This window comes from Prosopis cineraria, unplaced genomic scaffold (genome assembly GCF_029017545.1).
Source record: "Prosopis cineraria cultivar Desert tree isolate PC_DT_omini unplaced genomic scaffold, ASM2901754v1 PC10, whole genome shotgun sequence".
Classification (NCBI taxonomy): Eukaryota; Viridiplantae; Streptophyta; class Magnoliopsida; order Fabales; family Fabaceae; genus Prosopis; species Prosopis cineraria.
In genome coordinates, this window is record NW_026555341.1 from 34,813,992 (window position 1) to 34,827,727 (window position 13,736).

General features: G+C 35.2%; 1 protein-coding gene and 1 pseudogene across 1 annotated transcript; one reads left to right on the forward strand and one right to left on the reverse strand.

Annotated features, from left to right (window-relative positions):
* Positions 1 to 1,354: 1,354 nt before the first annotated feature.
* On the forward strand, positions 1,355 to 4,261 carry LOC129321202 (glycosyltransferase BC10-like; annotated as a pseudogene).
* Positions 4,262 to 7,781: 3,520 nt separating this feature from the next.
* Positions 7,782 to 10,879, reverse strand: LOC129322795 (probable leucine-rich repeat receptor-like protein kinase At1g68400). The gene is made up of 2 exons (XM_054969184.1): positions 9,444 to 10,879; positions 7,782 to 8,608 (listed from the first exon to the last, which is right to left on the reverse strand). Exons 1-2 carry the CDS (start codon positions 10,786 to 10,788, stop codon positions 7,965 to 7,967), a joined length of 1,989 nt encoding a protein of 662 aa, XP_054825159.1. The 5' UTR covers positions 10,789 to 10,879; the 3' UTR covers positions 7,782 to 7,964.
* Positions 10,880 to 13,736: the final 2,857 nt, after the last annotated feature.

Sequence of the window (13,736 nt, forward strand, 5' to 3'; positions counted from 1 at the left end):
TTTTTTTAAACATTTTTATAAGTAAGTCCTCATAACTGTCGTGTGTAGTGAAATCGACCCAATAGCTGAACTTTCCTATTTAAGAATATTTAAGCGACAAAAGCTAAGCTCATTTTTTTTAATTACCAAACAAACTTGTGATTTAGCCTTTTCTTTTGTCTTATTGGTGTGACCCTGCCATTCGTTTTCTTCTCGTTGGCCCAAATGTTGACCCTTCTTGCTATTAATCATTCATTAATAATTGATTAAGACTATAGAGGGAAAAAAAGGTTACAAAATTCTTATGCTAGTTGAGTTAGTAAATATTTATAATTTTAAAAAGAATAAAATTTGTTTTCAAATATATAAAATAGAAATAAAAAATGTATTTGGTTGCAATTAAAATTTTCTATAAATTCTCTTATGATTTTAATATATACACAATCATTATTTAAAGCAAAAAAATATCATATATTTTGGTTTAATTTTTTCATGCATGAAGACACCTTCTATAACCTAATTACATATTTTCTTGAAACTAAACATTAGAAAAATAAACTTGAGAGTAAGAACTATCTAAGACACAAATACTTCATTATGTAAATTAATTTTTTAACTGTTTACACAATTTTAAACTGGAAGTGTGAGTACAATAACATTACCTTTTCTTATTAAAACAAATAACTAAATATGAAACTTTACATTATAAATACATATCTTTCTCTGCTATTGCTCATACAATTTGCTGTTACATTTCAGCTTATTAGTATTTAGAAAAATGACTCTACATTAATATCATCTTTATAAGGCCTTTAAAACAAGTTAAAATTTTTTAAATATTAAATAAATATTTCCAGTTTTAGATTTCTCAACATCAATTGTCAATTACTTGAGCCGAACCTACCAATTCCATCACTCACATCATTTTCCACATGTTATTATTCTTGATTATTGGTAGAAAATTAATGAACCCTGTGACGAAAAAGTCTTCTTCAGGGTGCTTCCATCTGCATGGATTTTTCTAGCACATGCCAGTTGTCTCCAGGAATTGAATTCTTGAAACGAAGGAGCACGAAAAAGGAGTAACCAAACACGTCTTTAAGAAGACGAAGAAGGTGGAAGGCTGGCGGCTTCTCGTAATTTCGTCGTCGTCGTTACATAAATTTCAACGGTTGAAAACTCCACAGAAAACGTCAACGTCGTTTGGATATTCCTCCAACCAGGACCCCCGGTAGCAAGACGGCACCGGAACACAACGACGACAACAACAACAAATCAATGCGTTTTCTTTGAAGTTTCGGCAAAAACAACAACAACAATCTAACTTCATTTCATCACGAATGTATATATAAGCCAATGCGCGTTGCAATACACACGCATATTCACATCCCTCCCTAACTATTTGCGTTTGTGTGTTCTTGTATCCAAAATACAAACACACATGTCACAGTTCTGTGTTGGCTAAAGTCTGATCTTTCTGAAGAATCTGCTATCATATCAGTTTGAGCTGTTGGTAATCCTTGTTTCACAGATTGGTTCTGTTTTCATCTATTATGGCTTTGAGTATATAAGATAATCTTTAGAAGCCTCTGCTAGATAAACCAGAAAGAATGAAGAACCAAAACTATCAGTACCCAACGAACTCAGTTCCAAAGCCTTTGAATGTTCAAAGCCACCTGGTTCGTCTTATTCCCAACTTGATCCTTCTGGGTTGTGGGATAACTCTAGGGATCATCATCAGCTTCTACCTTCAGAACTGCAACTTTAGTGTCGAATTCACCAAGTTCTCGATCTCTTCATTGTCATCACCAAGAATATTCAGACCCCCACCCAATATCTGAAAGACCCAAACCAGAGATGCCTGATGTTCCTGCCTCTAAGTCTAACAGTAGTTACATGAAGGAGTACCTTAAGCCTCCTGTGGTCATGCACGACATGGACGAGAAGGAGCTTCTGTGGAGAGCTTCGATGTCTCCTAGGATCTCCGAGTACCCTTTCCAGCGTGTTGCTAAGGTGGCCTTCTTGTTCTTGACGAAAGGTCCTGTGCGTTTGGCTCCTTTGTGGGACTTGTTCTTCAAAGGACATGAAGGGTATTACTCAATCTATGTTCACTCAGACCCATCTTACAATGGATCTGACCCAGAGAGCCCAGTGTTCCGTGGCCGAAGAATTCCTAGCAAGGTCAGTTTGTTTCTCCTCTACTTAAATAAAATGGTAATAAATTGATTTGGACTCTATTTAATTATCAATCATATTTAAATGTACTCTACTTTGTTTGCTCTTTCGGGCCCCAAAAATGATGGTAAAACTAAAAAGTCGCTATTTTCAAGTCTCCTTATTTGTATGCATACAACTCGTTTTAATCTATGATACGAGGGAACAGAGGACGAGAAAACCAATGACGAGGCTACGAGAGTAAAGAAAACAGAACAAAACAGAGGAAGGCTTATCAACTGCTTTCCATTTCTATGCCCACATGTTCATAGATTTAGTGTCTAGCTATCATCAATAATGGCAGTCATCTGGACTTTTTTACCATAATCTGAATCATGACATGATAAAAGATGATACCAAGTGACTCCAATGATTCTTTTAGTCTGAGTCAAATTCACATACTCTATGCATTTGCTTCATTGTATGCATATGTATAGTTGGTCTAATCTCTGTTGAAGAGGAGGAAAAGAATAACCAAGAGGATAAGATGAGGATGTAAACAGAACAAGAAACAAAACAGAGGGAGTCAGTAATTGATTCATATAGGGTCCACAAAATTGCAGTCAGTAAAGAAATTAACCCTTCAAATTGCCCGTAGTCTTTTTGAGAAATTTTTTTGTCTAAAAGAGAGCTCTTTTTGGGAAATATAGTAAATAGACAAAAGGGTATTCTTAGAAAGATTTTTTAATAAGGAAAGTGCCATTTGGTCGTCCGAGTTCTAACAGAAAAAAATTGGAGATCAGAAATACATATCCTCTTTTTGAACTGAAACAACTGCCACATTTATCACCACGTTCATCTTTTATGAACTGGTCCTATCCCACATGGTATGTCCACTCTCATTAGATCTAACTCAGACAGAGCCGTGTGTCCCACTTATATCTCCAAGCCATTGGTAGGTAGCTCATGAGGCACAAAGAACAGCTTTTTCAACATTCTCAACTTCTCAGCAACATGCATTTCCCGACATATGTTCCTAGGTTATACTTCATGGCCACTTTTTGCATTTTGCTTCTATAAGAAAACAAAGCACAATAAAACTCAGAACCAACCAAAGAAAGAGATACTTCAATTTCCTTCGCTTATGGCTTCTGAAAAATTCTTAAGCAGCTGCTGTACCAAAAAGTAAAAAACATTAAATTATAATTAATTCACTTGTTTTTGTGGGACCGGAACATAGCTACATGTTGCTTTATAATTAGTTAGTTTACCAATAATAATAAACTGGGTCAACCTAACTCAGCCACCATCAACACCGACTAACACTTTCATGTCCATCACGTATCATGCAGAAAGTTCACTGGGGCAACGTCGACATGATCGAAGCGGAGCGACGGCTGTTGGCGAACGCCCTCCTCGACGTCTCGAACCAGAGATTCGTCCTCTTGTCGGAATCCTGCATCCCCCTCTTCAACTTCTCCACCGTTTACACCTACCTCATCAACTCCAAGCAGACCTACGTCATGGCCTACGACGACCCTAGCTGGGTTGGTCGTGGCCGTTACAAACCCAGGATGCTCCCACTAGTGTCCCTCCGACAATGGCGAAAAGGCTCACAGTGGTTCGAAATGGACAGAAACCTCGCACTCGAGGTTGTCTCCGACAGAGTGTACTTCCCTGTGTTTCAGAAGTACTGTCATGGTGACTGTTATGCGGATGAGCATTACTTGCCTACGTTCGTGAGCATCAAGTTCTACGAGGGAAACTCGAACAGGTCGTTGACCTGGGTTGACTGGTCCAAGGGTGGGCCCCATCCGAACCAGTTCTTGAACGGTGAGGTGACTCCTGAGTTGTTGGAGAGGTTGAGGAACAAGACGTGCAAGTATAATGGGGGTAAAGAAACCAACGTGTGTTTTTTGTTTGCTAGAAGTTCTCGCCTTCTAGTTTGCCCAAGCTTCTGGCGATTGCTCCTAGGGTTATGCATTTCTCAGATAGTGAAGGTGCGGATCTGAATAAGTTCGACTGGAGAAGTACCTTGAGAAGACTCAAGTGATGATATATACAAGATGTGAAAACTTGATGAAAAGATTATTCGAGAGATTATTCGATTTATTCTTTTTCTTTTTCCCCCTGGTTTACAAGCATTATTATTTACTTATCTTGATACTTACTGTCTGGAGTTCTTGTAACGGATTTCGTATTCCGTATAAAAATTCATAAATCAAACACCCTCCGCATGTATCTTGACAGAAAACTTGATGCTTTAGAGATTATAAGATGAAAAGGAACGAAATGGTGATTGATGGAATGAAAGGAGTGGGGTGGGATGGAATCGAACATTTCATTGCTGGGAGTGGGAGGTTTTACTAGAGGGAATGAATGATTTAATTTAATATAATTTAATAATTATTATAGTAGATTTAAATTAGTTATAATTATATATTTTTTTCAGTTTTAGTCTTAGAGTGGAAAGAAGTGAAAGAGTGAGAAGGAGTAAGAATGATTATGGTAAGTTTTCTGATGATGTTATTTATATTTGACCATGCCATTCTCCAGATTTGGATCCCATGCCCATGGCAACTACAGGAAAAATTCATGCGGTTCATTAAATCAAAGATTTGGATAATCTTGTTGAAATCAAAATCAGAAAACACTAAATCCAAATCTATCAGATCTCTTAAATAACATCAAATAGTGAATGTCTAGCTCATTTCCGAACTTATAGTCCAAAATTTTCATGGTTCTTCTGCAGTCTACATTGTCAAATTCCTTGCCTATTGTTGATATAAAATCTTCCTCCATTTCCTATGATATTGAGCAACGCATAAAGGGGAAAAACATAATATAATAATATAAATCCATTCATAAATAATATATAATATAAACTCATCTATCATAATACAAAGATCATTATTGGAAAGATGGATGGAAAATATCATATGTATAAACATAATAATATAGGCATGCACTGTTTAAGAAAGTTTTAAATTATAGGGAAGAAATGAGCTAGACATTCACGATGTTATTTAGGATAGGGGTATTCAACCTTATACTTATCTTGGTCGACCTGATTTCATCCCGATTATATCAAGGTAAGTTTTTCTTGGCTAAAAAAAATAGGGTGCAACTTTGCAGGATGGGAAGGGGCTTTAGGACTAGATGGAACATAGGATAGCCCTCGGGACATCTTATCCCATCTTATCCCAAATATTTTATATATATATATATATATTATTTTATTTTAAAAATGTACATTAAATATATTAATTACATTAGTATAATTTATATTTATATTAATTATAATTTCAATACATGCAATTCCTATTTAAAATTAAAAAAATTATATTAATAATTTTAATGACACAAAATAAGAATACAAGGTAATTTCTTTCTTTACAATATATTAATTATATTAATACAACTTATTTTTATATCTCTCTATTTAATAACTTTTATTTATATTGTATTTTGCTTTATTTTTAAAAGAATCACTAGCTCAACATATTTTAGATAAAGAAAAAAGAATAATAAATTGATGTTGTGCTTAGTTTGTTTGTTATTATTACTCTTATAGCCTAGAGATCATTTGTGATTATTATCATAATGTATTATGTCTCATGTATATTTAATTTTAAGTTGTACATTTATAGTTGTGATTGATGTAATTCAATATTTAACTTTAAATTGTTGTGGTTTATGCACTCATCTTATTTTAGTTTTAAATTTAATAAGTTATGTGATTTAAAATTTTAATGAATATTATTATTTAAGCATTTCTCTCATATTGTCTTTTTTATCGGGATGGAGGCACATCTCAAACTTGATCCTATCCTAATTTTTCATGAGATGAGACGAGATAGGACATAAGATAAAAGTGTCCTTGTCTCGTTTCATCTTGTGAACACTCTTAATTTAAGAGATTTAGATTTAGTGTTTTTTGATTTTGGTTGCAACAATATTATTCAAACCCTTGATTTAATAAACAATAAGGATTTTGCCACGTGGGTATAACACTACAACCAAACCTGTTTCTAGGCATAGTTTAGTTAGTTCAGTAGCCATGATTTAAAAGCATGGCAAACCCTCTACCAAAGTTTATAAACAAATGTCGCTATATCAATCGTGGTAAAACATAGCCACATCTTTTAGGAAAGCGTGGCTTTTGTAAATTTTAAATGTTATTTTCATGAAAACTGTGGTGGCTGTTGGCAAAATTCTTTTTGTAGAGTAAGCATCCAATCCTATAGTTGCTACAAGTATGAGATCCAAATCCTCCATTCTCCATCCCCAAATTGGAGTTTAGAAGAAATGGGTTTAAGATAGTCACTAATAACTTGAAAGGTAATCCTAATTTAGAGTCAACAAATGAGTGAAAGCAAGTGTGCATGAGCTTGGCTATTATGAACTTGAGCCTAAAAGCCCAATTATTTTAAAATTAATCAATTCTTCAAGCTCGATTCTTATTAATTATGTTCGAAATTTTATTCAAAAGCTTGTCTTCATTGTTTAATTTATTTTTTTTTCAAAATTAATATTTTTATTATTATATTATATATATTTTTGGCCAAATTATTATCATGTATTTATGTTTTGAAGTACAACCAAAAATGTTCAAAAATTCAAAATAAGTAATACAAATTATAATTTTAAAGTAGAAACAAATATTTTAAAATTTAAATGGAATCCAAATTTATAAAATATCATATTATTTTAAGATTAAAATAAATATGGGTTTAAATGAGTAGCTCAGATCTGAATATATAAAATTATTTTTTAGAATTAAAATAAGTATGCACTTAAAAGAGTAATTCAAGTCTAAGGTTTAAAAAATTAAGGCTCAAAATCATTTTTATATAAAAGTAGCTAAACTTTTAAAATCAATTTTTTTTTTTTTTTAAAAAGGTTTAAATGAGTAGCCGGATATTTCTGCCCTATTTGGGACTATTTTACTCATTTTAAAATCTAGTCAGCGTCCTTCATCTCATGCCATTTTAAAGTCCCAAACTATCCGAAACCGAAACACTGCCTAAGACGCTGGTCGCAGAAACCTCTTGTCCTCCAAATTGCACATGTCAGAAAAGTTGATGCCTCAGACCACAAGGTCAAATAAGGACTTCAAATACTCTAATTTAATTAGAGATCTTGAATTCGAGTTTGAAAAATGCAGGAGTGTAAGTGGTTAGAAGCACCCTTCCTTGTCGTTCTTGTTATGTCTCAACCCAGATTAATTTGGACCTCGTTAAATCCTCTTAGTCGAGTGAGGCAAGCCCCGAACCAGGTTCTCAACCGGGGGAAGAAAAGAACAAGGACTTCTAATTTTGGAATATCTCTTCCAATTCTTATTGGGAAAAAAAAAAAAAGCAACTTCATATTAAAGCTAGCAACTTTGCCAATCAATCTAAAGAATAGGAATAAATTCAAAACTGCTTTACCCTTCTCACTCAAAAACTTTATTCTGATTATACCGCCAAGGCAAAAAAACAAATAAAGAAAGAAAGAAACTTTATTCTGGTTAGTGTATGTAAGAATGAAAAGTTTCATTCTTGTTGATTGAAAGAGTAACACTCTGTTCCACCTTCTCATTTTGTTTTGTATCAATGTCTTCGGTTCTCACATGACAACCCTTCTTTCGCGAGGAGAAATAAAGATATCAACTTTAACTTTAGTGCAAATTTTTTGGCAAAAAAACAAATAGTGCTAATTTCACAAATTTTCATTTGGCAACGATTTGATTATCACAATCACGACAATCGATTAATCTAACTAAATATTTAAAAGATGGTTCAAGGAAAACCTGAATACTTTTTTTCCCGCTCTGAATAAGAAGAGCTTCAAGAAGCATCTTCAGACACGGAAGGCGAATCAGACACAGAGTCGAACGTGTCATGACACGGCGATACCTCGACCCCACGTATCTCCTCGATCATCTTGACCACGTGGCTCATGCTGGGCCGTTGATCAGGCGCAGCCGCTGTACAAGCCAGAGCAATCTGAAGCAGCCCCACCATCTCATCCTCAATATCCTTGTACCTCATGAGCTCAAGATCAAACACCTCCGCCGTCCACTCCTCCCTCACCACCGACTGTACCCACCTCGGAAGATCCACCACCGCACTTCCCCCGTAGCCTCCGCCGTCCACGGAGGAGGGGCACTTCCCGGTGAGGATCTCCAGCATGACGACGCCCAAGGAGTACACGTCGGATTTCTGAGTGCACCTCCGACAGTCAAGGGCTTCCGGAGCACGGTAACCGTTGGATTTCGGGGCGGTGGGGCCAGCAAAGATGGAGAGCCCGAAATCTGCAACGCGCGCATTTCCCGCCTTGTCGAGGAGGATGTTTGTAGACTTGATGTTACCGTGGGTGAGCTTAAGGGACTTGCACGAGCTGTGAATAAAAGCCACTCCACGCGCCGCTCCAGCTGCTATTTTAAGCCTCGTGGTCCAGTCCAGTGGGGTCCGCCCAGGTCCTCGGTTACCTGTCGGGAAAAAAGAAAAGATAACCTATTACCCATAAGGTTTTGCATAATTACGAATTTGACATTCAGTTCTTTTCAGTCTTCTCTGGAAAACTTGCCAGAGGGGTTCAGAATCTGGCAGTACTAAAGATAAAAGCACAAGGACATGTTTCTGGAAAAGAACAAAAAGCAAAAGAAGACAGTGATTTTGTGCAGTATAGCTCCTGCGCTTTTTACAGTTGCTATCGTCTGCCACAGCTTGCTCGTCAACGTACAAGAAAAAAGAATATAAAATTGCCACGGGTTCAAATAACCAATTAACGAATCATCCATAATCACATGGTCCAACTTCAATGATTTGAAAAAAGCAAGAAGCTCTAAATGGACCCTATCAAATCTGCAGCTTTAATCCATATAACTTTGCAGAGTCATCTTGCTCACTGTCACGCAAAAATGAGCTGTTAAATTAAATCAGTAATATCCCCGCACTGTACTGTGTTTTAATTTCTGTATAAATATTCATAATTACATGGTCCAACTTGAATGTTTTAAGAAAATAATCCACAGGACGACCGCTTAAAGCCTACTAGATCCATCGTCACCCTACAATTAGGCATGTCTTGCTCTGTTCTATTGCATTTTCATTATTCAACCATGTTTGATCAGGAAGGTAGTAACAGAAGGGATAATTAAGTAACATGAATTAATGCTGAAGCCACCAAGAACAAGAGTATGATTGGCGTTCTTCATCTTTGTGGGAATGAATCTTCTTGTTCGCCAACTTTTCCAAGTAGCCAAATTCATTAAACCCAACCCAAAAGATTTAATGATTGCAAGTAAAATGAAATTCACGTACCATGAAGAAGCCAGAACAAGCTTCCATTGGGCATGTAATCGGAGACCAGCAACTTCTCGTCTCTGGCAAAATAGTAAGCTCTCAGATGAACAATGTTCGGATGTCTCAGCCTTCCCAGAATTTCCATGTGTTGCTCGAACTCTTTCTTCCCGCCAATCTGAGCGTCTTTAAGTCTCTTGACGGCGACAACGCTGCCGTCGTCCAGAACAGCCTTGTACGCTGTCCCGAACCCGCCTTTTCCCAGCATTTCCGCTGAAGCCCGAAGCAAATCCTCTAGCTCGAACTTCTTCACCCCTTCGAAGAACACCATTCGACCCCTCTCAAAGCCCGATTGCACCGGATACGGGCTCGATGAGTACACGATTTTCTCGCTCTCCATGAGCTTCGAACCTTTTCCTTCTTTCAATTTCGCAGCGTAGTTTTGCCAGAAGTAACAGTAGAGAAGAAGAGAGACAACAGCGAGAACCACAATGTCGCCAAGAATAATAGCGATCAGAGCTAGGGGGCTAATTTTTGCTGGTGAGTTGGATTTTCTGGGAGTTGTTGCTTCATTTGCAGGCATGGAGCTCGGTGTGGATGATATATTTGGTGGTCGTGGTGGGTTACTTCGCGGAGTTAATGGCGACGCAATGGCTCCTTCAGATCCGGGTTTGCTGGGTTCGGCCACAAAGTTGGCACATTTCTGCATCGGAGCTCCGCAGAGAGACGGGTTTAGGGCGAAACTCGATTGAGGGAAACGCGACAGTGATTTGGGAATTTCGCCGGAGAGGCGATTCCCGGAGACGTTGAAATCTTGCAGGTTTGGAAGGTTCAGACTGGGAATGTTGCCGGAGAAACGGTTCTCGTCAAGACACAGAGTGAGAACGTGGGTCAAATGGTTGACCGTGGCCGGAATCTCGCCGGATAAGTTATTGTGAGACAGATCAAGACGGTACAAGCGGAAAAGCGATGTGAGAGTCGCCGGGAACCCACCGGAAAACTCATTGTAAGAGAGGTACAAAAGTTTCAGGGCCGTGAAATTGGAGAGACTCGGAATGGGGCCGGAGAGGCGGTTTTGCTTGAGGCTCAGAACTCGAAGCTGGGTTAGAGAAGTCAAAGGCTCGAAAGAGCCTCGGAGATCAAGGTCTTCGAGAACGATACGAGAGACTCGGTTATGGAGGCAAAAGACGCCGGACCAAGAAGTACAAGGGTCTGTGCTGGAGTTCCAAGTTGAGAGCTTGTTGAACGTGTCTGACGCAGCTTTAAACGCCATGAGAGCTTCTAAGTCTGGGCTTTTGGAGCTCTGAACAAGGAGAAGTAAATAGAAAAGTGCAGAGAAGAAGGAAGCGAAGAAGAGGGCCGCCATTCTTGCCGAAAGAGATGCAGAGGCAGGGCAATACGAAAATGGGGCTCGTGAAGCGAAGTGGGCTTGTCGTTTTCAGAGATAACTGATAAATGAGTAGGTGTAGTGAGCCGACTAGATCACCGGAGTGTTGTGGGGACTTTACTGTAATAACATTAAATGGCATATAAAATGGTGACATTTGAGCAAAAAAATTGCTAATAATTAAAATTTTCTACTTTGAAAATGTTGCTATAAAAAACTTGTATCAGTTAATTTTTTTTTAATAAGTTTCTTGTTTAGTTTAGTTTGACTTAAAAAATATCTATTTGTCCTACCATACCTTTTTTTTATGAGACTTTTATTTTTTTTATAAAATCAATAATTGAACTATTTCTGAGTTTGATAAAATAATTAAAAGTGATTTATATATAAAACGGACGTAGGCAAATATGCTGTCTAGGAAGAGATGATACTATTCTTTTATAGGTGCGTTTGGATTTAAAATGTAAAACTAAAATTTTCATAAATTGAAATTTGTAAATTGAAGGTGAAATTTAAATACTGTAATATGATTCATATTTAAATATTTACTTAAAAATTAGTTTAACTTGATTTGTGTTTTTTTTAAATAATTAGGAAGCCAAAGGTTAAGAAATTCAGCTACTTACCTAACCTCGTCTTTAAATCAAAGGCCATTTCCTATCAAATTTTTTCAAACAAAATTAAAATAGTCTAACCTTAATTTTTTGGACCAAAACTGGGATTTAAATGACCCAAATTGAGGTTTGAATTTTAACCAAATATACCTAAATACAGCTAAGTGGGGCTGCAAAGGTGGTAAACTTCCCTTCTCCTTTTTATTTTTAAATTTGGTCGATTCATTCTCTAACTAAACTCTAATGATTTAACTTTAATATTAAAATAATAATTTCCAAAAAAACAAAAAATTTAAAAGGAAAAATTAATTATTTGCTCCTTGTAATTTTGACCCAATTATAACTCAATCCCTAAACTTTAATCTATTATAACTCAATTCTTATAATTTTAACTCATTATAATTCAGTCCTTGAATTTTTTTCTTACAATCTAGTCCCTATAATTTTAACAACTTAAATATTAATCTTTATATTTTTAAAAATAAAATTATAAAGATTAAAAATATTTTAAATCTTTAATATTTATAAAGATTAAAAGAGTTTAATAATTTAAAATATTAGTAATAAATTTTTAGCATAATTTTAGTCTTTATAATTTTATTACTAATATTACAAATATTAAAAGTTCAAATATTATAATCTTAATATTTTAATCTTTAAGTATTATAAATATTAAATGCTCAAAACATTTCTAATCTTTATAATTTTATTTTTTAAACTATAAAAAATGATATTTAAGTGATTAAAATTATAAAAATTAAATTATAAGAAATAAAATTTAAAAATTGAGTTACAATCGAATTAAAATTATAAAGACTAAGTTATAACTAGTTAAAATTTAAAAATTGAATTCTAATTAGATTAAAAATATATGAACTAAATGATTAATTTTTTTTAAAATAAGTTGCTTCATTATGATACTACTTGCTTTTCTTTTCTTTTTTTTTCTTTATTTTTTTTAAGGGAAAAGTATGACTTATGAGAGTGACTAAAACTATAAAGAAAAGTTAAGGAACAACCGAGACAGCAACAGGTTTGGGAGAAGGCATGAAGGCATTGGAAGCCGGAATGCGCTCCCCCCGCGCTCCACAACCGCAAACATCGTGAACTCGTGAGAAGGATAAATTTACATTAATTTATAATTTATTCTTTCCTTTTTACATAAGTTTATTTCATTTCAAATTGTCTCTTATCAAAGGCTATCTTATGTAAAATACTGCTGAGTACTACATATAGGCATCTCTCATCACGTTGTGAGAAAATAACTCATCTTATTAGATGCAATCTTAATTAGTATTGGATTATTGTTTTTGCTATGAGATTGCTAGGGTTAATATGAGAAAATCATATATTGACCGAGAAAATAGTAAAAATGATACTTTAAATTTTAAAACCTCACCAAAGCCAAAATAATAATGTCGATTAGGAACTATTTTCTTTTCTTTTCTATTTATTCCATTACTCACGATCTTGAAAAATTTAAAGATATTATCTCCATCCACTTAAAATAAAATAATCTGAACTCTTATGGTGTGAGATTGATATTACTTATGATGATATTATAGATATTTTGGGAATGCCTTTAGTTTATTTATCTAGTGTAATTGTATATCCTAAAATTCAAAATCAAATTTTAGAATTTAAGGTAAGCTTATTCAACTTTTTTCCTATTGTAATTTTTTTTTTTAACCTTTTACAGCCCTAAAGTGTCATTTTGCTTTGATAAATATGGAGAAATTTTTTCCAGAAGGAATGATATTGATTTGAAATGCGTGAAAGAAACACATCACTCAAGCAATTGTGGGGGATATTATCTACTACTACAAAATAGACTTTTCACGTCACATTTCTAAGCATTTTCACGTCACAATTGAAGGGAACATCATACTAGGCGACTTAAAATAATGGTTTATCCACGTCACAAATGTCTATGATGTGGAATATCATAAACCACGTCCCCTTTAATAATAAGTGAGGTGGTTTCTATAAAATCTACATCCTCCCTTATAGGTTGTAGACATGGTTTATAAAGAAACCACGTCCCCCTCTAATAAGAGAGACGTGGTTTTTCATTGCCTAGTTCATAGATTGAGAAACCACATCCCTCTTGATATAGGGGGACGTGGTTTCTTAAGAATCCACATCCCCCTATACCATAGGGGATGTGATTTCTCATCTAGATTTACAAACCACGTCCCTTTTTACCTATAGGGGGACGTGGTTTTTAAAATTGTTTTATATGTAATTTGCATTTATTATACAATTAAAATAGAATTTGCTAAAATATGTCATAGAAACAACCAATTCATACAG